The sequence below is a fragment of the Babylonia areolata genome, chromosome 4 (assembly GCF_041734735.1).
Source record: "Babylonia areolata isolate BAREFJ2019XMU chromosome 4, ASM4173473v1, whole genome shotgun sequence".
Taxonomy (NCBI): Eukaryota; Metazoa; Mollusca; class Gastropoda; order Neogastropoda; family Buccinidae; genus Babylonia; species Babylonia areolata.
This window is the reverse complement of record NC_134879.1, coordinates 58,353,810-58,381,784: the sequence shown is the minus strand read 5'-3', so window position 1 is coordinate 58,381,784 and position 27,975 is coordinate 58,353,810. Positions and strand designations below refer to the sequence as shown.

At 42.3% G+C, this 27,975-nt stretch overlaps 2 protein-coding genes across 4 annotated transcripts in view; one reads left to right on the top strand and one right to left on the bottom strand.

The window, feature by feature from the left end:
* Positions 1-14: 14 nt before the first annotated feature.
* LOC143281776 (dimethyladenosine transferase 2, mitochondrial-like) lies at positions 15-18,910 on the bottom strand. Its single transcript, XM_076587066.1, has 11 exons — positions 18,847-18,910; positions 18,059-18,443; positions 16,933-17,001; positions 16,295-16,390; positions 14,425-14,571; positions 13,758-13,906; positions 12,150-12,248; positions 9,326-9,376; positions 6,241-6,401; positions 4,231-4,333; positions 15-2,061 (listed from the first exon to the last, which is right to left on the bottom strand). Exons 2-11 carry the CDS (start codon positions 18,351-18,353, stop codon positions 1,903-1,905), a joined length of 1,329 nt encoding a protein of 442 aa, XP_076443181.1. The 5' UTR covers positions 18,354-18,443; positions 18,847-18,910; the 3' UTR covers positions 15-1,902.
* A 193-nt stretch (positions 18,911-19,103) lies between these two features.
* Positions 19,104-27,975, top strand: part of LOC143281335 (uncharacterized) — a 37,194-nt gene continuing 28,322 nt past the window's right edge. For 2 of the 3 annotated variants that reach the window (XM_076586534.1, XM_076586532.1), the window contains exons 1-4: positions 19,104-19,173; positions 22,412-24,821; positions 25,369-25,425; positions 26,838-26,938. In XM_076586534.1, coding sequence (XP_076442649.1) covers positions 22,532-24,821; positions 25,369-25,425; positions 26,838-26,938 — 2,448 coding nt within the window. In that variant the 5' untranslated portion in view covers positions 19,104-19,173; positions 22,412-22,531. Of the gene's footprint in view, positions 19,174-19,369; positions 19,506-22,411; positions 24,822-25,368; positions 25,426-26,837; positions 26,939-27,975 lie in introns of those variants that run through there. The other variant, XM_076586533.1, reaches the window with a different exon arrangement.

The window sequence follows — 27,975 nt, the reverse complement described above, 5'->3', positions numbered from 1 at the left end:
TGCAAACCAGGCAATGAAGGAAAAACCTCAATGGGTAATTAATGTTGATGCAAACCAGGCAATGAAGGAAAAACCGCAAGAGCAGGTATTTCTCTTTTTCTTACTTTACTATCACAGGACACAGTTATCTTTTTCTTTTTTGTCATCACACATATACAGTTCCATACTTTTCGGATCATTCAAAGGATGCAAGGAACATTCTATGCGCACACACACACACACACACACACATTTCCCCCACTAATACACATGCACACTCACACACATACACACACACCACAACATGTTTTCTCACTAACACACATACACACACACAAAAACACAAAGCACATTTCCTCACTTACACACACACACTCACACTCTCTCTCTCTCTCTCTCTCTCTCTCTCCCCTAAGAACTATCATCAGCTCCAAATCATAACCGTTCTCTCCCAGATATGACAGGAATAAAAACTGCTCTGAACCATACACAGTCTTGTCCTACCACAAGCTGTCGGACACTTCATCAGCTGTCTTTCGCCAAACGTGGCATAGTATGTATATATCAGTCTGTACGTTTTGACACCAACTTGAAGGAACTCAAACTGGAACTGTCTCCACACTTTGACACCAACTTGAAACTGAAATGGTCTTTAAAGCTTTGACACGTCACTGAAACTGAAATTGTCTTTAAGCTTTGACACGTCACTGAAACTGAAATTGTCTTTAAGCTTTGACACGTCACTGAAACTGAAATTGTCTTTAAGCTTTGATGCATCGCTGAAACTGAAATTGTCTCTATGCTTTGAAACCTCCCTGAAATTTTCTTTACAATGTGACACCTCACTAAAACTGATATTGTCTTATGCTTTGACACTTCACTGAAAATGAAACTGTTTCTACACTGAAACTGATATTGTCTTTACACCTTTGACACCTCACTGAAACTGATGTTGTCTTATGCTTTGACACTTCACTGAAAATGAACGTGTTTCTACACTGAAACTGATATTGTCTTTACACCTTTGACACCTCACTGAAACTGATGTTGTCTTTACACCTTTGACACCTCACTGAAACTGATATTGTCTTTACACCTTTGACACCTCACTGAAACTGATGTTGTCTTATGCTTTGACACTTCACTGAAAATGAACGTGTTTCTACACTGAAACTGATGTTGTCTTTACACCTTTGACACCTCACTGAAACTGATGTTGTCTTTACACTTTAGACACCTCACTGAAACTGATGTTGTCTTTACACCTTTGACACCTCACTGAAACTGATGTTGTCTTTACACCTTTGACACCTCACTGAAACTGATGTTGTCTTTACACTTTTGACACCTCACTGAAACTGATATTGTCTTTACACCTTTGACACCTCATTGAAACTGATATTGTCTTTACACTTTTGACATCTCATTGAAACTGTCTTACACTTTTCACACTTCACTGAAACTGTCTTACACTTTTGACACCTCATTGAAACTGTCTTACACTCTGACACTTCACTGAAACTGTCTTACACTCTGACACCTCACTGAAACTGTCTTACACTCTGAAACCTCACTGAAACAGTCTTACACTCTGAAACCTCACTGAAACTGTCTTACACTTTTGACACCTCACTGAAACTGTCTAACACTCTGAAACCTCACTGAAACTGTCTTACACTTTTGACACCTTACTGAAACTGTCTCACACTCTGAAACCTCACTGAAACTGTCTAACACTCTGAAACCTCACTGAAACTGTCTTACACTTTTGACACCTCACTGAAACTGTCTAACACTCTGAAACCTCACTGAAACTGTCTTACACTTTTGACACCTTACTGAAACTGTCTCACACTCTGAAACCTCACTGAAACTGTCTAACACTCTGAAACCTCACTGAAACTGTGTTCTTCCTGCTCCATGTCAGCACCGCTCTGTCACTGGTGCAGGCGGTGCAGAGCTGTCCGTGCCGTCTTTGTGAGCGCCCTGATCGGTGCTGTCATCCACAGCCATGGACACGGCGCCACTGGTCAGCACCTGCTTCAGGGGGGACCCATGGTACTCCGGCCACGTCTGCATAGCCTGCGCGCGCGCACACACACACACACACACACATACACACATGTGACGATGTTGGTTATTGTCCACTTGACTGTACAGGGTCATATCAATACTGCCCCAACTGAACAAAGAATTCAACTGTGTTAAACACAAAACCCGGTCACATCTGGGGGGGAAAACTGCAAAACAACAAAGTTCATGACATACCTTAACCATTGATAAGCTTTACAAGGCACAGTTCATGACATATTATCTTAACCATTGATAAGCTTTATACAGCACAGTTCATGACACATTATCTTAACCATTAATAAGCTTTATTAGGCACTGTTCATGACATATTATCTTAACCCTTTCGCTGCCAGGAAAATAAGATTTAAGTGAAATCTATTTGCCAGGGTTTTAAAAAAAAAAAACGGGTATAAATTTTCAAAAAATTCTGTGCTCTTTGTTATTGGAGAAAGACCCATAAAAGTATATATTTTCTGAAAGGTAAATGAATAAAGAACACAAAACATGTGATGTTTTCCCATTTTATATATTTTTAGTGACATGCTGTTGTTTTGAAATCAGTGTTTTGTTTTTTGTCACATTTTCAACTTGTTCATTACAAACATTAGTCAGGTAATTTGCACTAAAATATCATATTTTCTGGACAAATGGATATCTGCACACACAAAATCATACTAGAACAACCACAATGAAAAAAAATTATAAAGAGATAGTACACAATGCATTGTGACTTCTCCAGGTGATAATGTGGATGAGAGGTCTTGCCCCATCAGTCTCCACCCCCTCCTCTTCACCACTCTCACACGGTCACTTTATCCAGTTCTCATCAGACCGCGTTGGCTGAGTGCCAAGAAAATCACTCACACCGTGTCCTGCTAATAATTCAGTCACTTTCTGTCGTCTGCTAAAGTCTGCACAGCCGGCATCACTCACTCATAGTCGTATCTTGGCCACTCTCTTGATTGCTCCCTTTATTTTTAGCGCATTCGTTACTGGTTAAAGTTATTAAAAATTAATAATACTCGACTGCCAAGTAAATCTTACAATATGCTATATGATTTAGACTTAAGAGGCAAAACAAACTGGGTATCGAATGTATGAATGTGTTTACGTGAACTTGGTTTTGGATGTGTATGGGAATATCAAGGAGTAGGGGATGAAATTAGATTTGTGCAAATTCTTCGTCAACGATTGATAGACTGTAGGTGGCAGGAGTGGGAAAACCATATTCAAACAAGTGAAAGATTTGAAATTTATCGAAATTTTACCTCTGATCATATAGTAAAGCGATACCTTTTGTTTCATTTTAACAGACACCTCAGATTTACATTGACCAGATTTAGATTTGGAATCTCTGAATGGGACATTAGGCATACTTTGTCATATTGCTATGTACACACAGACTTGGGACATTAGACATACTTTGTCATGTTGCTATGTAAACACACAGACTTGGGACATTAGGCATACTTTGTCATGTTGCTATGTACACACAGACTTGGGACATTAGGCATACTTTGTCATGTTGCTATGTAAACACACACAGACTTGGGACATTAGGCATACTTTGTCATGTTGCTATGTACACAAAGACTTGGGACATTAGGCATACTTTGTCATGTTGCTATGTACACACGCAGACTTGGGACATTAGGCATACTTTGTCATGTTGCTATGTACACACAGACTTGGGACATTAGGCATACTTTGTCATGTTGCTATGTACACAGACTTGGGACATTAGGCATACTTTGTCATGTTGCTATGTAAACACACACAGACTTGGGACATTAGGCATACTTTGTCATGTTGCTATGTAAACACACACAGACTTGGGACATTAGGCATACTTTGTCATGTTGCTATGTACACACAGACTTGGGACATTAGGCATACTTTGTCATGTTGCTATGTAAACACACAGACTTGGGACATTAGGCATACTTTGTCATGTTGCTATGTAAACACACACAGACTTGGGACATTAGGCATACTTTGTCATGTTGCTATGTAAACACAGACTTGGGACATTAGGCATACTTTGTCATGTTGCTATGTAAACACAGACTTGGGACATTAGGCATACTTTGTCATGTTGCTATGTAAACACAGACTTGGGACATTAGGCATACTTTGTCATGTTGCTATGTAAACACAGACTTGGAACATTAGGCACACCTTGAAGATGGTGAGGAAGTGGTGAGGTGAAAGGTCGGCCACCAAGGTCATCATGGTGACCTCTAGTCTGATGAGGTGAGGCCCACAGCCCGGCACCAGTTGTCTGTATTACACACACACACACACACACACACACATGCGCGCACACACATACACACACATGCACACACACACACACACACACATGCGCGCGCACACACACGCATGAACATATGCTCATGAACACAGAACCGTGTACAGACACAGATAACACAAATAATGATTAGAAGAAGAATACAGTATTCAGTAGGAGCTGCAGTCGCAGTAGTGAGAATGTCCACATATCAAGTTCAGAAAAAGACAACAAAATGTTCAAGGCTTTCTAGGAAAAAATCCAGTCGAACAGAAAAACAGAAAGGAAGGACAGAAAGAAAAGGGAAACGCCAGAAGCAACAGGAGCCACAGAAAAGAGGGAATTTCTAGCAGAGACTTTCCAGAAGGTGAGGATGGTATATACACTGACGGGGCCCATTCCCACCCATCCTGACGACTGACATGCTCACTCCACCTTGAGGAAGAGGCCAGTCTATGCACTTCAACACCTCCTTCAAACTCAAACTCCTGAGGACTCAGTCACTTCACCTTGAGGAAGAGGCCAGTCTATGCACTTCAACACCTCCTTCAAACTCCAACTCCTGAGGACTCAGTCACTCCACCTTGAGGAAGAGGCCAGTCTATGCACTTCAACACCTCCTTCAAACTCAAACTCCTGAGGACTCTGTCACTTCACCTTGAGGAAGAGGCCAGTCTATGCACTTCAACACCTCCTTCAAACTCAAACTCCGTCATCCACCTTGAGGAAGAGGCCAGTCTATGCACTTCAACACCTCCTTCAAACTCAAACTCCTGAGGACTCTGTCACTTCACCTTGAGGAAGAGGCCAGTCTATGCACTTCAACACCTCCTTCAAACTCAAACTCCTGAGGACTCAGTCACTTCACCTTGAGGATGAGGCCAGTCTATGCACTTCAACACCTCCTTCAAACTCAAACTCCTGAGGACTCAGTCACTTCACCTTGAGGAAGAGGCCAGTCTATGCACTTCAACACCTCCTTCAAACTCCAACTCCTGAGGACTCAGTCACTCCACCTTCGGGACAAGGCAGATCTTGAAACTGAAACTCACGGCAACTCACTCATTCCATCTTTGGGCCAAGGTAGATCTTGAAACTGAAACTCCTGTGGATCTTGAAACTGAAACTCCTATAGATCTTGAAACTGAAACTCCTATGGGTCTTTGAAACTCTGATGGATCTTGAAACTGAAACTCCTATGGATCTTGAAACTCCTATAAATCTTGAAACTGAAACTCCTATGGATCTTTGAAACTCTGATGGATCTTGAAACTGAAACTCCTATGGATCTTGAAACTGAAACTCCTATGGATCTTGAAACTGAAACTCCTATAAATCTTGAAACTGAAACTCCTATGGATCTTGAAACTGAAACTCCTATAAATCTTGACACTCCTATAAATCTTGAAACTGAAACTCCTATGGATCTTGAAACTGAAACTCCTATGGATCTTGAAACTGACATTCCTGAGGACTGAGACACTCACTCCATCTTGGGGATGAGCTGATCTTGAAACTGAAACTGAAACTCATGCCGATCTTGAAACTGAAACAAACAGCTGAAGACTCTCAAAGCGACTCACTCCATCTTGGGTACAAGGCTGGCCTTGAAGCTGAAACTGAAACTCCTGCAAATCTTGAAACTGAAACTTATGCGGGTGTTGAAACTGAAAGAGAAACAGCTGAGGACTGACAAAGCGACTCACTCCATCTTGGGTACAAGGCTGGTCTTGAAACTGAAACTGAAACTCCTGCGGATGTTGAAACTTAAAGAGAAACAGCTGAGGACTGACAAAGTGACTCACTCCATCTTGGGGATGAGGCTGGTCTTGAAACTGAAACTCCTGCAAATCTTGAAACTGAACCTCTTGCGGATGTTGAAACAGAAAGTGACTCACTCCATCTTGGGGATGAGGCGGATCTTCTTCCGTTGCATCAGCTGTCGGAGGAAGGTGTGGAAGGCCGGCACATCAGTGGAAGACAGGGGCTGGTCCTGTCGGGGTCGGAGGTGAACCAGGTACCTCATGCTGTTGGACACCTCCAGCTGGCACTGCTTCTCCTGTGGAAACACAGCGTCATTCACGCACAGTGTCATTCACACAGTGTCATTCACACACAGCGTCATTCACACACACACAGTGTCATTCACACACAGTGTCATTCACACACAGCGTCATTCACAGCGTCTGTTTCTCTGAGTCACTACATTCACACACAGCGTCATTCACACACAGCGTCTGTTTCTCTGCGTCACTACATTCACACACAGCGTCTGTTTGTTTCTCTGAGTCACTACATTCACACACAGCGTTTGTTTCTCTGCATCACTACATTCACACACAGCGTCTGTTTGTTTCACTGAGTCACTACATTCACACACAGCGTCAGTCTGTTTCTCTGCGTCACTACATTCACACACAGCGTCAGTTTGTTTCTCTGCATCACTACATTCACACACAGCGTCAGTTTGTTTCTCTGAGTCACTACATTCACACACAGCGTCAGTCTGTTTCTCTGAGTCACTACATTCACACACAGCATCATTCACACACAGCGTCTGTTTCTCTGAGTCACTACATTCACACACAGCGTCTGTTTCTCTGAGTCACTACATTCACACACAGCATCTGTTTGTTTCACTGAGTCACTACATTCACATACAGCGTCTGTTTGTTTCACTGAGTCACTACATTCACACACAGCGTCTGTTTGTTTCTCTGAGTCACTACATTCACACACAGCGTCTGTTTGTTTCACTGAGTCACTACATTCACACACAGCGTCAGTTTGTTTCTCTGAGTCACTACATTCACACACAGCGTCTGTTTCTCTGAGTCACTACATTCACACACAGCGTCTGTTTGTTTCACTGAGTCACTACATTCACACACAGCGTCAGTTTGTTTCTCTGCGTCACTGCATTCACATACAGCGTCATTCACACACAGCGTCAGTTTGTTTCTCCGAGTCACTACATTCACACACAGCGTCATTCACACACAGTGTCTGTTTCTCCGAGTCACTGCATTCACACACAGCTTCAACTTCTCTGCATCACTATTCAGACAAATCAATATACACAACACCACATCTACAAGGCAGATGCCTGACCAGTAGCATAACCCAACATGCTAAGTAATGCCTTGAGTGCATGCATGTATGCTTGTGTGGATATCTTCTTCAGAATTTAGCCAGAGGACAACATTTATGTTGCCATGGGTACTTTTTAAGTGCACTAAGTGCATGCTGTACGCAGGACCTTGATTTATTGTCTAATCATTGATGTAATGTGTTATGTAAACAAAAGTGTTTTTGTAAAGCACCTAGAGCAGATTTCTGGATTGTGTGCTATGTAAGTATCCGTCATCATTATTATTATCTGATTGATGAGATGCTCTGTTTTGGGGGGGCATTTGGGGTTTTTTTTGCTGCCCTATCATCTGCACCATTTCAGTGGCATTACTCCCACGCCGCTCATTTAGATTCCCCCACACACGGCCACACCCAGCTCTGTCCATCACAGTTACAGTGTTGGCAGTCCCCAAGGAACCATCGATGTTAGGTCGCCAGGAGGCCACACACCAGAGGAGACCCTGCACTGATGCTGAGTCACTTCAGTGGTGTTCAGTGGTGCTGGTTCTGATTTAACGTACTTAGGACACCACCTACTAAGCCCCCTACTAACGACAATAATGGCATAGTCGTGGAGCCAGACTGAGTGAGCGTCCCTCCCAGAGTGGAGACTGCCACCACGTCCCTCAAACAACAGCCCCCCATGAATCTGCCGACACTGAAGACATTGACAGGACTCACCCCAAGCATGTAAGTGGAGGGGTATTGAAACTGAGGTCACCATGAAAGCAGGGCATGAAAGGCCACAGACTAAGACTTTTTTGTTTATATTGATGATGGTGAAGGAGGAGGAGGATGACAATGATGATGACGATGTTGCTATGGAGGTCCATTTTGGTTTGGGACTGTGTGACAAGGCTGTACTCTACGCTTCCTGTCATAATGATATCCCGGCGTTAACCAGGCCAGAGAGATATAGACACTTGCTTTAATTTTAATCAACTAAACTGAAGAAATGATCTGCCTAAGTGTCGATATGTTGTAGTATAAATCAAACTGAATAAGATTCTGAAGTCAATATACAGTTCTTGGGCACTTTCATGAATCATTAACAAACTCCTGTTCTAAATTTCTATTCTTGCTCCACTATTCATTTTCCAACAAAATATAACTCTGATACAGATAATGGACATTTCAACACACTTCCTCTCTCTTTATCTGCACCCTTTTTAGCAGCTTTGTCATCCATTCATTAGGTAAAATTCCCAGATGTGTAAGAGAGAAAGTCAATGTGTACTGCTAAAATACAGCATCTCTGAAGTACATCATCACCAATGGACTCAATTTTCAGTTTCACCCATGCCTGCTTTCAGTGACAGTTTCATTGTTATCTCAGCAAGGTGAATAGTTGAATATGAACTATGTATTCAAAACCATTTTGGTAAAAATCTGTAAGGTGGATGGTTAAAAGACTTTTTTCTTTTGTAAATTAAAAATACTCCATGCTCAAAAGCTGTAGCCGATGCTGCCAGCAAACAGACACCACTGACTGAACGTTCACTGGTTCAGGACACCGTAGTTCATTCCCTATACTGCGTTTTCTTTCAATTTTTGTTTTACCCCATAACTGCTGCCAATGAGAATGCTCATCAATGAAGGCTGCCATCTGACTGATATATGACGGAGTATACACGTCAGGATTCATTATTGGGACTCTTGGGACTGTAGCACTTTTGCTTTGCTTAATACCACCAGTAAAAAGTACACAGGTAGCTGTTGTTGCTCTTCAGGTTCAGACCACAAGTTTCAGCAGTCAAGAGTAAAGGGTCAGTGGTTTACAATGCTGCTGTGCATTCCCTGTACAGTGCTTTCTTTCAGTTTCCACTCAGGAAGGATGACCAGGGAACTGACCGCGGAGACTCGTTTCTCAGGGAAGCGTGGAGTGAACTTCCATCCTGGCAGCTGCAACAAAATGAAGCAATCATCAAATTTTCACTTTCAGTTTCAATGTCTCAAGGAGGCGTCATTGCGTTTGGGCAAATCCATATACGCCACACCACATCTGCTAAGCAGATGCCTGACCAGCAGCATAACCTAACGCGCTTTGTCAGGCAATGAGAGCATGCTCATTCGTGTTCCTATCAGAGTGGATTTCTTCCAGAGATTTTTGCAACACTCATTGCCAGGAGGAAGGTGGCAGAATGGTTAAGATGTCAGCTGCCAATATAGAGAATCCGTGAGGGTGTGGGTTTCTGCCAAATTTGACTGGAAAATCAAACTGACTGTCTAGTCATTCAGATGGGATGATAAATCGAGGTCCTGTGTGCAGCACACACTTGGCACACTGAAAAGAAAAAAAAGGATCAAATGATCTTCCATACCTGTATACCTGCTTTAATAACGTGGCAGAACATCACACACACACACACACACACACACACACACACACACACACACACACACACACACACAAATAAGGAAAAGTGGTACCTGTGTAAACTGTAAAGAGACAGAGGTCCAAGAGAACAGAGACCAGTGGCAAAGGTATAGGGATCAAATAAAACAGAAAATCATTTTATAAAAACACAGCCGCTGTGACAAAGGGGTTGGCATCACAGGCTGATGACTGCCAGGACCTGGGTTTCAACCCCATGAGAGGCAGGTTTTTTTTACAATACATCTTTATTCATCCTTTTGGGAATTTGCACGTGGCCAGCTCCTACCCAAAGCTAAGTGTGCTGTGGGCTCAAATGGGAAGCCAGGGACCACACAGTCAAGGATCATACACTTCGCGGATCAATCTTTGGGAGTGCTGCTCCAATTCCTGAACACTGCAAGCATCTGTATCTCTCGGGCCTGGTTAACGCTAGGATATATCATGAGAGTGTATGTGACTGTCTCCCACAAAATGACAGATAAATCATGCTGCATTTAAATGCACTACAGGCAAAAACAGTGCTGAGGGTCCATCTGGGGTAAATCGAGTTTTTTGCACCAGTGCAGAGTTCAGCCTCTGAATTACAACATATCTCACTGTTTTTGCCAAATTCAGACTATAAATTTGAAAGTTTAGTTAATTTCTGCACCTACATGCCGATATTGCAGAGCAATTATCCCCCAAAACAGCATATTTTACGTTCATATCTATTTGATATCTTAACAGAATATATTAATATTAAAAAAAACTAAAAATAAACATGTAGGTAAATACATAAAAACATAATACAGTGGAAATGGAAGATACTTGGAGGGTAAATCACTGAAATAAACAATGAACAAAATGGGCCACACTCAGCGAACACCTGCGCACCCACCCACACTGGCACACACTGGCATATTTAAAGTACAAAAAATAAAAATAGATTTAAAAAATTCACGTTTATTTCAATTCTTCACAAAATCAATTTAGATGTGCATCATTCTAATTTTGATATAAAAGAAATGAAAACAACAGAAGCTTTGTTTGTTGAGAGATCAAGTGGAAAAAAACTCTTTTACACCCCCAAACCACCTTTCAAAATTACATTGATATTATCATCAAGTGTGAATATCATTGCCCAAAGCATGTACAGACCCTAGTTTGATAACCTGCCCAACTTTCACAGGCATACAGCTAAAACAAACCCACATCACAAGGGGAAAATCTCTAGAGTCAGTTGCAAAACTTTAAAGCTGTTTTCTCAAAATGGCTACAGCACTACTAACACACTTTGAACTATCATAACTTCTACATTTTTTAACCTTGGAACATGTTTTATACATCACTGGAAACGTCTTTTCGACTTCTTTCTGGTATGAAATCTTTATATCCTGAAATATTGACTTATCTATCATTTTGTAGAAGCTGGTCACATATATACAGACTCATCACGTAGTCCCTAACCCAAATGGACTACCTTTGCAGCAACAGCATCACGCTGATGATCATCATTAATTATCATCAAACTACAGAAACAAAATGTCCCAAATTCTGGGGCACAAAAAGAAAAAAAAAAGAAAACCAACACAGAACAGAGGCACCCTTGTGAAAGACATGTAAAAAGGATGAAGAGAATACAGAACAGTAATACCTGTCCACATAGACAGAGATCAAAGATTATGTACAAATAACTATATTACCTGTGCACACAAAGGTAAACAGAAAACAAAACAGTGGTACCTGTACACAGAGACTGAGGTCAAAGATAATGAAGAAATGACAATGGTACCTGTGTGCAGAAGTTAAAGATAATATACAGATGATAGTGGTACCTGTGCACAGAGGTCAAAGATAATGTACAAATGACTGTGGTACCTGTGCACAGAGGTCAAAGATAATGTACAATGACAGTGGTACCTGTGCACAGAGGTCAAAGATAATGTACAAATGACTGTGATACCTGTGCACAGAGGTCAAAGATAATGTAGAAATGACTGTGGTACCTGTGCACAGAGGTCAAATATAATGCAGAAATGACTGTGGTACCTTTGCACAGAGGTCAAAGATAGTGTAGAAATGACAGCAGTACCTGTGCACAGAGGTCAAAGATAATGTACACATGACAGTGGTATCTGTGAACAAAGGTAAAAGATAATGTAGAAATGACAGTGGTACCTGCGCACAGACAGGTAAAAGATAACGTAGAAATGACAGTGGCACCTGTGCACCAACATAGGTCAAAGATAATGTACAAATGACAGTGGTACCTGTGTACATAAACAATGGTCAAAGATAATGTACAAATGACAGTGGTACCTGTGCACAGAGGTGAAGGTCAAACAGCAGGTGCAGGATGATGGCCAGGTGACTATAGAACACCAGTGGTCGTTTCTCCATCTTCAACACCAGCAGCCTCTGACACACACAGTGCACTGTATTGTATTGTATTGTGTTGTATTGTATTGTATTGTATTGTTCTGTACTGCATTGTGTTGTGTTGCATTACATTGCACTGTACTGTATTGTATTGCACTGTATTGTACTGTATTGTATTGCACTGTATTGCACTGTATTGTACTGTACTGTACTGCATGGCGTGGTGTGGTATGGTGTTCTGTAGATATGTAAAGCACTGTAGTGTACTGTTGCGTAGAAGACAAAAATGACTGCAGGATTCTTCAAAGACAAAAAACTAAAGTTTATAAAAACCTTTTGGGTGGTAGTCGAATCCTCTTTGTTTTGACACGACGTTTCGGACCATAGGCCCGTTGTCAAGTGTTTGTGTTTGTGTACTGTATTGTATTATATTGTATTGCGTGCTGTGCTGTGCTGTGCTGTGCTGTATTGTATTGTATTGTGTGTTGTGCTGTGTTGTGCTGTATAGTATTGTATTATGCTGTGTATTGTGTTGTACTGTGCTGTGCTGTATTGTATTGTACTGCATTGTATTGTATTGCATTGTGTGTTGTGCTGTGCTGTGCTATGCTATGGTGTGGTGTGGTGTTTTGTGTTGCATTGTGTTGTGTTGTGTCGTAAAGCATCATACTGCATTGTCTTGTCTTTTTATGTCTGCAAGTGTATTTGTTTTAACATCAAAGTGGAAATTTCTGCAGAATTTTGCCCAGAAAACTCTGCTGCCAAGGGTTCTTTTGATGCGCTAAGCACATGCTGCACATGAGACCTTGGTTTATCAGCTCATCCGAGCAGATGGGGGAAGTAAAAATCTCAGGATGTACATGCGACTCATTCTGAACATTGTACGAGTTACATTTTATGATTATGGATCATGGACCATTGAGGCAATTAGATGTGTTTAACAGATGGTCGTTCATGGACATTATGCATGATGAGGCCCTTCGACAAAGCCTCCTTTGAATAAAAAAAAAAAAGTTTAATGATGATAATAACACTAATTATAATAATGATAATCATGCAGAGAGGGAACAGGACAGGTCAGTGTGTGCTGGGCAGAGGACTGGGCCAGGAACAATGCTGGTTGTGAGCATCATCATCATCATCATCATCACCATCATCATCACCACCATCACCATTATAATCACCATCATCACCACCATCATCCTCACCACCATCACCATTATCATCACCATCATCACAACCACCATCATCATCCTCACCACCATCATATAACCCTCATTACCATGGCATTACCATCACCATCATCACCACCACCACCATCATCATCATCATCATATAAAGAGGGAAAAGGGCAGGTCACCCTGCACAGTGCTGGGAAGAGGGCCAGGAACCAATTGTGTCATCATCATCATCATCATCATGACCACCACCACCATCATCATCATCAGGACCATCATCATCATCATCATCGTCATTACCATTATCATCATCACCACCATCACCATCATCATCACAATCATCATGTAAAGAGATAAAAGGGCAGGTCACCCTGTACATCCCCGGGGACAGGACCAGGAACCACTCGGGTCGCCCCAGGCTGTAGAGGCCGTGCTGACGACCCATGGCTGTGATGAGGTGCGTCAGGTACGGCCGTTCCTTCTCCTCTGGAACCACGGCCACCACGGCCACTGGAGGGCCTGCCACATGTCAGCAGAGGCAGGTGATGCACAGCTTCACTGTCAGTCTCTACCTGTCTACGCATGCTGACTGATGTAAGCTACACCATATCTACTTTCGGGGGGGGGAAGGGAGAGAGGAGTGGGTTGGATGGTCAGCTAATTTCTGAGTAACACTACGGGGCAAGCCAACTGCTGCACAAGGCCAGAACTGGGCAAATAACACACTCAGACACGCAAATATTTACACACTGTACACACACTCACACACGCACACACACACACACACCTCAATAACTTTAACTGCAATAATCTGATCAAAACAGACGCGATCAAAACACAACCCATTTGCTCATGTGGTGGGGACTCACATCACTGACTGAACACCAGGCGCCAGAACATGAACAGCATGGACGCAAACTGCACAACCAACTTACACATACAACTTATACATCAATACGTACACATACATACACATAAGCAGCAGCACCCACACGCGCGCACACACACACATACACACACTCAACACTGTGACTCACCGTCCTCCCAGCGTCTGTGAGGGAACAGGGATGTCATGCTCTCTTCAAACTTTACGCACACAGAGTCGCCCTCCCCTGCCCGACGCCAGAGGGTCAGATAATCCATGTGGTATATTGCCCGGATGCGTGGGTTGCTTTCCTCCTCAACTTCCTGACACACACAGCCAGCTATTACAGTAAACTCTCTTGTAAACACCCCCCCCCCCCTTCATTTCTGGTCAAAACTGTGCATCAGGTAAAATACATTGTAAATGCCCACCCCCCACTTGAAACAAAAATATCATGAACTAATAACGATAACGTGTGTGAATGTATGTGCGTGTGTGTGTGCACCCATGCATGTGATTATCTATCAAAGAATCTGGCTCTGTCAATGTTGATCGAATAATCAAGAATGACCTGACATGACTTTTTTGACATTACCAATTTGCCTTATTTCTTTTCAACAGACTGAGCTCACATTTCTTTCTGTTGTTGAATGCTGTGTTCTCAGCCCTCCCTCCAGACCCTGCCCCAACCAGGGACGCCTGAACGACAGGTACATTTATAACCTCAAGGCCAGTCTCTTCAGCCTGGCCAGCATATGAGACTGCTGCAGCTGAACGAAATGGCTGGCATGCTCTGTCACAAACTGCAGTGAGGTCCCCTGAGGAAAATGGCCACCAGCGCTTGTAGTTGTCTTTCCCTGCCCTACTTTGCTGGCTTTCCATGCCCTGCCTGCAGCTACATGCCTGCTTCAGACTGTGGGTTATAAAGCCACATGCCTGTTTCAGACTGTGGGTTATAAAGCTACATGCCTGCTTCAGACTGTGGGTTATAAAGACACATGCCTGCTTCAGACTGTGGGTTACAAAGCCACATGCCTGCTTCAGACTGTGGGTTATAAAGCCACATGCCTGTTTCAGACTGTGGGTTATAAAGCCACATGCCTGTTTCAGACTGTGGGTTATAAAGCTACATGCCTGCTTCAGACTGTGGGTTATAAAGCCACATGCCTGCTTCAGACTGTGGGTTATAAAGCCACATGCCTGTTTCAGACTGTGGGTTATAAAGCTACATGCCTGCTTCAGACTGTGGGTTATAAAGCCACATGCCTGCTTCAGACTGTGGGTTATAAAGCCACATGCCTGTTTCAGACTGTGGGTTATAAAGCTACATGCCTGCTTCAGACTGTGGGTTATAAAGCCACACGCCTGCTTCAGACTGTGGGTTATAAAGACACATGCCTGCTTCAGACTGTGGGTTATAAAGCCACAATCCTGCTTCAGACTGTGGGTTATAAAGCTACATGCCTGCTTCAGACTGTGGGTTATAAAGCCACAATCCTGCTTCAGACTGTGGGTTATAAAGCCACATGCCTGCTTCAGACTGTGGGTTATAAAGCCACATGCCTGCTTCAGACTGTGGGTTACAAAGCTACATGCCTGCTTCAGACTGTGGGTTACAAAGCCACATGCCTGCTTCAGACTGTGGGTTATAAAGACACATGCCTGCTTCAGACTGTGGGTTATAAAGACACATGCCTGCTTCAGACTGTGGGTTATAAAGCCACATGCCTGCTTCAGACTGTGGGTTATAAAGACACATGCCTGCTTCAGACTGTGGGTTATAAAGACACATGCAAGCTTCAGACTGGGTTTCAAAGCCACATGCCTGCTTCAGACTGTGGGTTATAAAGACACATGCAAGCTTCAGACTGGGTTTCAAAGCCACATGTGTGTCCACTGAAGATGGCACAACGCATCATCTCCAGTTCCCACACCATAATGCTGAAAGCAATGTCATCTTCCTTCCAGACCCTATCCCAAAGGTGATGGAGGAAAGGCGTGGACAGAGAGAGAGAGAGAGAGGGAGACAGCAGTAGGAACACCTGCCTGTAAGTAGGGCATGAAACCCTTAATGGACTCTGTCAGCACCATCTGTTTGGTGCCAGCCTTCAGCAATGCCTTCGTCACAACACCGAGCCCTGCACACAATAATGCTGGGGTCACAACTTCAGACTACTCATTCACTAGAGTTTACCCTGGAGTCATTCACTAGAGTTTACCCTGGAGTCATTCACTAGAGTTTACCCTGGAGTCATTCACTAGAGTTTACCCTGGAGTCATTCACTAGAGTTTACCCTGGAGTCATTCACTAGAGTTTACCCTGGAGTCATTCTGTCGGCTTGCCTTAAATAACCCCCCCCCCCCCCCTTTTGTGGCTAGTCGAGATCATTCACCCCACCCCCCAGCCCCCAACTTGGAAATTACCCCCTTACCTTTTAAGCTATTGAAAAAGAAAGCGGGACCGTTCTTGGCTAGCCTTTCGTGACTTCATCTTTCTCCCCTCTCCATTATAACTTAATATATGTGTACTTACACACACACCTTCTTTTGCCACTTAATTCATGTAAACATACACACACACCTTCTTTTGCCACTTAATATAAGTAAAGATAGTGCTAATTTTGAACAAAACATTACAGTTCATATACATACAGAAAAATAAATAAATAGATAAACAAACCTGGATTTACTTCTAAAATTGGTGTTGATGAATCACTTTGATTTTTAATGACAGTGCTTGCAATTTCATCTGAAACATAAAATACACATTCACAGATCAAGTTTAAAGATGAAGACAGGAATATATCTCAAAGTCATAAGCATAATTCCTAAAAATTGCAACATCCAGCATTCTCAGTGGTCTGCTGATTAAAGCTGATCAAATACCATGGTCTTTTGTGGGAAATTTCAATCTCAGCACTACTTTTGACATGCTGAGAATGATGGCAATCAATGTTTTTAAGGTAATTTTTTTTCAAGTTTGATCATAGATTCACTTTTTGTGTTAGTTCAGTTGTTCATGATGAAATGCACTGCAAAACCAGTGTCTTTGTAATGAACAATAATCACGTCACCTGTGGAATAAAAATTGTTTTGAAGGCATTTAATGTTGGCCCTCAGATTGTGTGTGTGTGTGTGTGTGTGTGTGTGTGTGTGTGTGTGTGTGTGTGTGTAAGTGTGTCTGTGTGTGTGTCTCCCAGTACTTAGGACTTTTTTCCCCTATGTTTCTGTGATGATGAATCACAACAATGGGGGCAATGAAGATGCTGCATTAGGGGTCCATTAAGGTTGCGGACTATCAGTCTGTGATGTAAACGCTTCACTGGTTTCACTCTATGAACTGGGTATGTCTGCATCTTTCACTATATCACTAAGTAAAGATGGTGGCTGTGTGGCCATTCATTTTGTGTTGTACAGTAAAGCTTCTCCATTTTGTGATCTTTTGAACAGTTCCGTCTCTGCAAGGTTCTGTTTGCTGACTACACATTTCACAGAGGATGATTTTGGTTTATTTCTCTGTGCCTTTTAAGTTTTATTTAATCGTATGCAAAGCTGGTGGGAAATGCAAAGTAGCAATAGCTTGAAGCTGCACTAAAAAAAAAAAAAAAAGTGTTGTGCAATTCCCTTCCATGTGCTGTGCTGTGTAAATTACATGGTGTGCTGTGCCATGGCATATTTATGCAAAATATACTGCTAAACAATCATATTAGGTACTACTTAACAACTAATTTCTGGGAATGTGATTTTTGGTGTGTCATCGCCACCCCTCCCACCCTACACTCCATCAGAACTAATGTACAACTCACCTGCCAGACCTTTGTCCAAGACATACACCTGCCTGCTGGCTTTGGTTGGCAGGAATGGGAACTGCTTCTTGGCGGCTGTGGTCTCCTCTCTGGCTGTTTTTCTAGAACTCTTCTCCTCCTCGCTGCGCACCCTGGCCTTTGCAGCCAGGCAGCGTTTTGGGACGCTTGTGGACAGAGCTGGGACAGGGATCTGAGTGATGACAGCAGAGGAAAGTCTTGTCACTGAACAGGTGCTGCAAGCTGCTGAATTCAGAGACCCCAGAAATGAAGCGATCTGGACACTCTTAAAAGCCATGTTTCCACCACACTGAGTTGTCACTGTACTTTCATAGAGGTTCAGCTGGGTCTGCTGTAAAGCTGATCAATGGCAGTCTTCTGATAGCATCTGCAATACAAAATCAGTATAATTACATAATTTTCCCAACTCGTTTGTCATTCCTGCATTTAGTTCTCTGACATTAGATTTCAAGTGTTATCACTGTCAATACCCCTGCTATAACTTTTGTCCACCCACCCACCCATTCATCCACACACACGCACACACGTGCGCGCGTGTATGTTTGTGGATATTTAGCAGAGTTTATAAGTTTGCGGTAGAAAGTAAGAATACCTTGCTGCACTGAAAAATGACCTCAGTTATGGATTTCTTTAAAATACGTCACGGAATTCGTGATTCTGCTACTGGAATTAATAATTGCTACAAGATTCTAGATTCTTTTGTCTTCGCTTATTTTGTCTTAGTAACAGAAGGCATGTTGCTTGAAACAGTTGTGAGCAGCCTCCTTTACCCAGCTGAGACATCATATAATGTTCCAAAATTTAGAAAGTAGGTTCGGGGAGATAACTCGTCCGGCAATGTCGAAGTCTCGTTTGCCGAATAAACAGAAAGGTGAATTACTTATCAGCCTTTAGTACAATACAGACTTTACAAGCTGCTCAGTGTCAAATTTTACTAAGGTTTGTGGTATGCGGTCTTAACCGTTTTTCTGGTTTGATTTCTGAACTCTCAATCAACGTGAGATGTAAACGAGAAGTAATGTAAAAAGTTGTGTCAAACAATGCACGAAAGAAAGGGAAAAGACCGATAAAAGTTTGTTATTAAGCACAGAGTGCAAGTAAGTGTATATTTTTGTCAGAAGCGTAAAATAAATCGTGTTTAATATTGCATCAGGTGTTGTATTTGACGGCATTTGTAGCTAGTGCAACCTGAAACGCTGGAAAGATGTGCAAAGGTTCCAGAGTGAAAGTTAGCATCTTTCGTTTACCATTTGGAATAAAATGTCAACACCTTGTATAGATCAAAGTGGCAGGAGATGCTTCATCTTTTTTCAGTTTCATGTTAAGATAACTAAAGTTAGGATGAATTATTGCACGGCAGCACACGTGTCGTGCAAGCAGGTCTCGGTGCCTCATGATCGTGTGTTTCAATCGCTGCATCATTTGAATGGTAACCTAATTTATTAGTATATAAAATGTGTGATCATAGACAACTGAATCATGCCCATTTCATCAATTATTCCCTTGATATAGCACTGGTACAGAGTTAATATAAAATATTTTAGTGTTCCTGTAGCCTGTTACCAAGCTAAATTGCATTGTGGCGGTGATCAAATCAAAATGCTCCTGTTAAATATTGGGACGTTTCCGGTGTTTCTGTTGAGGGACATGGAAAATTATCTCCCTTTGTGTTTACAAGGTGGCGATTGGATCAGTGGACCAAGCTTTCCATTAGATTCCACAGCAGACAGAATTAGATCCTCCGCATTGCAGACATATTTTGAAAGGCAAGTGCATGTGCTCAAAGTAAACAATGCAACAGAACTGCACATTGGCCAGGAAAAAAACAGACTTTAAAAGTAATGCATATTGCCCCCCCCCTCTCCCTCCACCCTCCCAGTTGGTAAGCACACAGATTTACTTGTGAATTACCCCCTTTGATAATTTTTCTTGAAGAACATTTACAGAATGGACTGAAAGAAAGAACATACAATGTCGTCGTCAATCCACCTGTGCGACTTAAAGATAGATCGAAGCGTCGTATTACGGTACAGAAGCAATTTGTCAATTGACTATTTGCATTACAAAAATGTATTAAGATTTTTCATCATTGCACAAATTCCAACAAAAAATGTAGAACAGGATTGATCAGTTTAAGCATTCTCAAGTTAAAGATTATACATTCACTAAAATCCATAACGACATGTAAAAGCAAGTTAATACACCAACACAGTCTGTTTCTAAACGAGGCATCACTGCGTTCAAATTCATATAGGCTACAACACATAAACTGGGCAGATGCCTGACCCCAGACCCTTAAAGACACTGTTTCGGCAGATAAGTATCTGGACCATTCTCCCACCCTCCTCACCTTCCTATGCCAATACATGGCAGTTACCATTTTCTCAGGGAGGCATCACTGCGTTCAGGCAGAATTATTAGATATATATAAGTTTCAGTTTCAGTAGCTCAAGGAGGCGTCACTGCGTTCGGACAAAACCATATACGCTACACCACATCTGCCAAGCAGATGCATGACCAGCAGCGTAACCCAACACGCTTAGTCAGGCCTTGAGAAAAAAAAAAAAGATATATATAAGCTACACCACATCTGGTAGGCAGGTGCCTGACAGCAGTATAACCCAGCACACTAGTCAGGCCTTGAGTGCATGGATGTGTATCTATCAAAGAGGATTTCTTTTACTGAATTTTGCCAGAGGACAACACTTTTGTTGCCATGGGCTCAGTTTATAGTCTCATCCAAACAAGCTGCTCAGTTTTATTTTTCAGTAAAACTTGGAAGAAACCTCAGAAAGGGGAGAGCAGGAATTGAAGTTGGACTGTCATAGACTCTATTGGTAGATAAGTATCTTAACCATTCTGCCACCTTCCTCCCTATACTTCCTCCACACTGGATTGGTCCAATCACTAGTCCACAAGGACAACAAAATGACCAGGAAAAATTGCAGAAGAAATAGAATGTCATTGATAGAATTGTTTATCACATTTGACATAATAAAAATGGGCCAAAATGTACAAAATATGAGATACTTTTTTTGTTGTTGAAATGCGGACTAGCACCTCTCTCGCACCCGCTTTCTTTCTATTGTGTATACTGGTCTAGAAAGATCTGGAGAAAATGGGAACATGTAGTGGTGTTACAATGAACTTTAACATCTTTTAGGCAGTAGAAATGCATGAAAATAATATGATTTAAACCTGAGAGAGCTGACAGGCACAGTAGCCGAGTGGTTAAAGCATTGGACTTTCAATCTGAGGGTCCCGGGTTCGAATTTACAGTAGCAGTGTCAGGTGGGTAAAGGACAGAGATTTTTCTGATCTCCCAGCTTAACATATGTGCAGACCTGCTTGTGCCTGAACCTCCCTCGTCTGTATATGCAAGCAGAAGATGAAATACGCATGTTAAAGATCCTGTAATCCATGTCAGTGTATGGTGTGTTATGGAAACAAGTACATACCCAGCATGCACACCCCCAAAAACAGGGTTTGGCTGCCTACATGTATAAAAACAGTCATACACGTAAAATATAAGCCCCCTCATGTACGTATGAGTAAATGTGGGAGTTGCAGCCCACGAATGAAGTAGAAGAAACCCAGGAGAGTAATCAATTTACTGTGTGAAACATAAGTTTAAGTATTAGATTTTTTATATCATTGTTTGGGTGATTTCCCTGTGGCTAGTATTTTTGCTTCCATGTTTAAACATAAGGGGTTAAAATCAACGCCTTCACTTTTTTTTCTTTTTTCTTTTTTTTTCAGGTTCACAATATTTACTTCAGTTCAGAACACTTTTTTTTTTTTTTTTTTTTTTTTTAGTGATAATCCTCCCCTGTAGTTGCAGAAATCGAGCCTGTATAATTTTTTTATTTATATCTATCATGAAATATGATTATGTTTGTCCACATCTCTCTTCCTCTCTCCCTCTCTCACCACACCTCAGATTTCTCCGTCTCTTTCTTGCTCTCCTATTCATATGTCAGTCTGTTTGTGAGTGTGTGTGTGTGTGTGTTAGGTAAATGATCAATCACAATTGTTGAAAGCTTGAACACACTTTTGTCATTTATTTCCCAAGGACATTATTGACATACCTACAAGATCAACATTTATGCCAATATGCTTGTCAGTACAAAGTCATTAGTCATTTGCCGAAATATATCAGTAATCAGGAAGAAAGGAGGCAGATAGATTTATTGGAAATGCTGTGCAATACATTTCTTTTCACTGAGCAGAGAATTGAAGCTGGATGTTTCTGACACAATTAAGATATTTCTCATGCTATGTTTCCTGTAATTCTGTTTACCTGTTTGTATTTTTTGTTGTTTCCTTTTGTTTCAGGAAACTAGAACTGGACATTCCACACTCAACAAAACAGCCAGCTGGATTTCAGGCAGCGTAGATTTAAACATAAACTCTTGATTGAGATATATAAACCTGAAATTAAGCCATCTGGTCAGAATGGATCACATGTATGCTGCCACTTCCCCGCGGACTGGAGCTGATGTGGAGATCACCCCTCCCCCTTTTCTGTCCACCTATTTGAAGAGCCGTGACTTTGCACACACATCACCCGAGCGTCCCTCAACCAGCCACCAGGAAGACCTGTCTCCGAGGACAACGCGTTCAGCTGCAAGACGTGACGAGCCTTTGGAGACCAGGCAGGCTGTCAAGCAGCAGGAGCTATCACCAAAGACCCGGAAATCAGCCACCAGACAAGAGCAGCAGCCTGCAGACACAAAAGGAAGTGCCAGACAAAAGCAATCAGCCAAAATAAAGAAAGTGGACACCAATTCGGATGCTGAACCAGATCAGCCACCAGAAACAAGAAGCAAGGCTTCCAGACAACAAAACCAAACAAAGAAGGCAGAAAGTCAGGACACAAAACAAGACCTGTCATTACTAACAAGAAAGACGGAATCCAAACAAGATCAGGCAAAGAAAACAGAACAAATGGATACCAAACAACCCCAAGAACAAGAGACAAGAACGGTTGGTTCCAAACAGCAACCTCAAACAAAACCCAAAAAAATGGTCACCAGACTGGATCAGTCTCCAGAGATAAGAAACGTGTCAAAACCAGAAGACCAAACCAGACAAACAAGAAGTTTGGTCACCAGACAAACACCTGAGAGAAAAACTAAAATGGCCAACACAGAAGACGATGTTGTGGAAACAAGACAAGCGGCTGTGGAAAAGGTTGGGCATGAAGATACAAAGAAATTATCCAATGGAAAAGACACAGAGCCATCAGAGGCAGCAGCAAATTCACCATTGACCTTGAGGAAGAGAGGGAGGCAGAGGAAGCAGTCTTTGAACAGTTTGAAATCAACACCTTCAAAAGAATCGGGTAAAGACATTGCTCCAGAGGCTACAGTGATATCAACACCTGACAGAAGTGACATTCCAGAAGACAGCAGTCTGCAGATGGAAAAGGTCGTACCTGCCCAGTCCTCTGCCAGTCCATTGTTATCAGCATCCGCACGTGACCTTGGGGGTTCCTGCACAACACTTGATGTCCATGTTGTTTCACATGACCAGGACAATGAAAGCCCAGAAAAAGGGGGTAAAGATCAGACTGAAAAAAACACCACCTCCAAACAGACATTGCAAAGAAAAGAGAAATCAACCACCCAAGAGCAGGACAAAGCCAATGAACATTCACATAGTGGTGGTGAGGCACCTTCTGGCTCTCAGACAGTGTCGCAGCTCAGAATTTTATTCAGCGCCCATATTGAACCATTCCCAGTGCAGACAGCTGGCCAGGAACCTGTGAGGAAACCTGACAGCAGTGATTGCCCTGAAGGAGCAGCAGACACACCTGTGGCTCAGGGGTCAGGCCTCACACAGGACTCCAGTCTGAGTGGTGCAGACGATGGCAGGATTCCAGCCAGTGACTCTGCACAAAGCAAACACCCAGACATGTGTGACTCTGATGACAGCAACAACAACACCAGCAGTCTGCAGTCAGGTGAGGTGAAGTCCTCTCACAGCACAGCACACAGCCCATGTTCCAGCAGTGAGCCAGTGGAGGCAGACGGTAATGACAGCAAAGCACCTCAGGATAGTTCAGAACCAATGGAGGTAGATGACAGTGGTGACAGACAAGGTTTCCATGGTAGCCCAGAATCAAAAGGTAAAAATGATGCCAAATCTAGTTCTCCATTCAGCCCAGAATCAGTAGACAAAAGTGGTGGTGATGAAAAGACTACTGCCGAACAAAGTGACACTGTTAAAACAGAAACCCAGGGGACAGGTTCAGAAAGTATGTACTGCACCCAGTTGGAAAGTTCAGCACCAGAAGGTGAGAGAAGAGAAGACGTTGTAAGTGGCAGCAGCAAACAGACTGCCCGTGATGCCAGTGCTACAGTGGGAGATGGACAACCATCAGCACGTCATGCCGAGGCAGTTTTGCAGACGACAGAAGACAGTGACATGGCCTCTGTCACACTCCGCAACATTTGTGAAGCAGTGAGGCTGAAGAGAAAATCACCAGAGAGAGACAGCAGCAGCAAAGTGGTGAAAGCAGCACCTCTGATTTTGAGAAAGCGAAAGGTGAAAGAAGCTGGTCTGGACAGTTCCTCTTCAGACCCCTTCCCGTCCTCTCAGCTGTCGGATGCGTCGCCCTACTCATCACGGTCACTGACATCCATCCTCAGTTCCACATCCTCCGCCAGCAGCCCAGTATCACAAAGCAGCTCGAAGTCCCCAGCCAAGTTTAGCAAAAAGAAAGCCTCAGTTCCCAAAGCAGGTGATCAAAAATAGCCACACAACCTTACATTATTTTTCTGTTCAAAGTAAAGACCAACCATTGATATGTTTCCCAATACAATTGTACTGTTCAATCAAGTTGGAAAAAAAGTTATTCTCAGTCTGGTCAAAGGTGAAATCCCCAAGTAACTATTACACAAAATTTCTTAAAAACACATCTATATAAAACTTTTAAAAGGCTTCAGCTGTACCTTGATATTTACAAACTTATGTTTCTTGTCTTCATTAACAGTTTCCAGGTCAGAAGGAAAAGAGTGCTCTGTAATTGAATGAGCAAATGCACAAGGTGTTGTCACTGATAATTAAAGATATTAGATACATGCATCAGTGGGTCACTGTAAATGTTTGAATAAACATGATTTCAGGAAAAAAATGTCCTTTTTTTCTTTTAATTCCAAATTAAAGGGTTTTCAGTTGTGTTAGGTGTGATAGTATTCTGATGGAGCACTTAGTTATATGTATTTGTCAGGTTTTTGTTGTTGTTGTAAGCTTTGATGATGGATTGCAGTATTGTTCATTGCTTACAGATCCACGTGACTTACCCTGTGGCCTGGAGAAGTACAGGATTCCACTCCGAGACCATGGTATGTTCGCTCTTTCATTTTTTTCTCCTCTGTTGCTTCTGCCCTTTCTTTTTTCCTGTCTGCCAGAGTATTATGAACAAAGTCTCTTTTATAAAGTTTATGGAAACATCTGCAGTATTGGTTCTGGCTAACCATCTTAGTTTTGCCATAGTTGGAGCACTTGAAGTGTGGTCATGATCATATTCTTTTTTTTCCTGTTGTTTTTATGTTGAGAAAGTGTTATGATAGTTCTCTCTGACTTACAACAGTGTATCATGCTTATAAACGGATACATTGCACCTTCGAGTGCATTTCATAAAAGTTATTTTTATTGTATTTGTGATCACTTTTTGTCGCAACAGATTTCTCTGTGAAATTCTGGCTGCTCCTCTGGGGGAGAGTACATTGCCTTAGTGCTGTGTCACTTTTTTTCTTTTCTGTTTTTTTGTCTGCACATGTTTATATAACTATCAAAGTGGATTTTTCAACAGTGTTTTGCCAGGAACAACTCTTTATTGCTGTGGGTTCTTCTACATACGCACAGATGGCCTCAGTCTCATCCCAGTGACTAGCACCTAGACCACCACTCCAAGTCTAATGGAAAGAAGGGGGCTGGGGGGGTAAAAATCTCTGGCCGTATACTGTATGGGATTTGAACATGCGGAAACTCGCTTCCCAGTTGGTGTATTAGCACTAGGCCACCAGTCTACAAAATCTGTTGTTTTTTCTGATGTGTTCTCTCCTCTGTGGTTGCTGTTGATGCACATATTTAGGTGAGATTTTTCACAGCATATTTAGATCGTTCCCCAGTCTTTGAGAGAAGCAGCTGACATGTGTTGAATTGCTGGTCACCAGGGTCCACAAGGCTTCAAGGCCCTGTTTTGGCACTGTGTCTGATTTCTCTCACTCCCTCTGGGTGTCAATGGCTACCTGACTTTGATTGGGAAAGGTTAAAACTATAAAAAGAGTGGAAAGACAGGATTGGATCTCGCCTTCCCATGCCAGTCATAGGCACAGTGGATATGAATTCACTGCCCTGTTGGCTGTAAAAAGGCTGTTGGACCTTGAAGCTAAGCGCCCACATGTGTGATAAGTTCTGGTAAGACAAATGGCTTTGGACAGTACTTACAGTCAGTGCCACCCACCCATCAGTTCAATGCTTTGCAGAGGACCTTAGTCTTTGAGTTGTCTCTCTTTAGTTCCTTTTACTTGACTTCTAAATCATGCCTTTCCATTGTTATTTTGTTTCTGTTTTGTTGTTTGTCATGGACGAATTTTCTTTTCAAAGCTTTATCAGCACATTGGGTTTATGCGAAGGTCAGACATCTCCTTTTTCTGTCTTTTTTTTTGGTTGTTTTAGAGCCAGTGTGATGTTGCATGTATGGATCAGTCCGCACTCTTTGACATCTCTTTGAAACTGAAATCTGTGGCAGGCTGGAAACGGGAACTTGTGGTGCGTGGAACATACGACGAGATCAAGTGCAAGTTCCCACCAGCAGATGTCTACTACTTCACCCCTGAGGGAAGGAAGCTGGTCAGTGAACTGACACAGGGATTGCTTGGGTGTTAGTTGTCATCATGAGACAGACAGAATTTGTGTCATTGCACTGATGTGGCTGGGGGTATATTATAACAAATTGTGTGTGCATAGTTAACTCACTCGGGACGACAAGTTTTCTCCCTTGCTTTTCCCCACAGATGGCCCATTTGTAAGGGTTTGGAAAATAATTACAAAAAATACAAAATACTGTGTAAGAAAATGAAACTTTCACAACTGGTTTATTACGTGTTGAGCTATTACATATAAAAAAAATCAAATTTCTCATCTTATTTTTACAGTTTTGCCATATGTAGAAAATACTGCCAATTTTTCACCCCAAATCACCATACCCATGCTCGCTTTCTGAATTAAATTCGCTTTCTTCTTCGTCATCATCCACCTCTTCAATGTCCGACCCTTCAGTTTGTAGCATTTCAAGTACTTTGGCAACCCTAAAACGTTGCCGTCACTGCCTTGTTCTCTTCACAACATTCTGAGAAGAGCCCGCTTTGCTAACAGGCTGGCATGCAAGCAGACGACCAGTCAGTGACTTTGTCAGCGTGTGTGCGAGACAGGCCACACATCCCAGGCTGACCAATCATACTGTTCGATTGTGGAGTGACCCAGAATGGCGCACTCTGCTTGGCTAATCACAAAATCACATGTACAGCGCATGATGGAATTTTACTTTTGGAGAATGCTATTCCATTCCTTCGTCCGGATCTGAATACGTTTTGTGTAGGAATGCGTGAGCATTCCTTCGTTCGGAGAGAGTTAATACAATATTGGAAGGAAAATTAGGAATGTCAACAAGATTCTTATCTTTCTTTAGACTGCCTGTTATCTAAGAGTATGTTTGTTGTTGTTGTTTTTTAATGTGTTTAACTGAAATGCTACTTTGCTTCAAAACCAGTGACTGGCAGTTTTAGTGCTGTAATTCAAGGTGTATAAAGTGAGAGTTAATTAACCCCTTCACTGCTGGTACATTTTACAATAGCCTGTGCTGAGAAAATTTTCAGAAAAACAAGAAA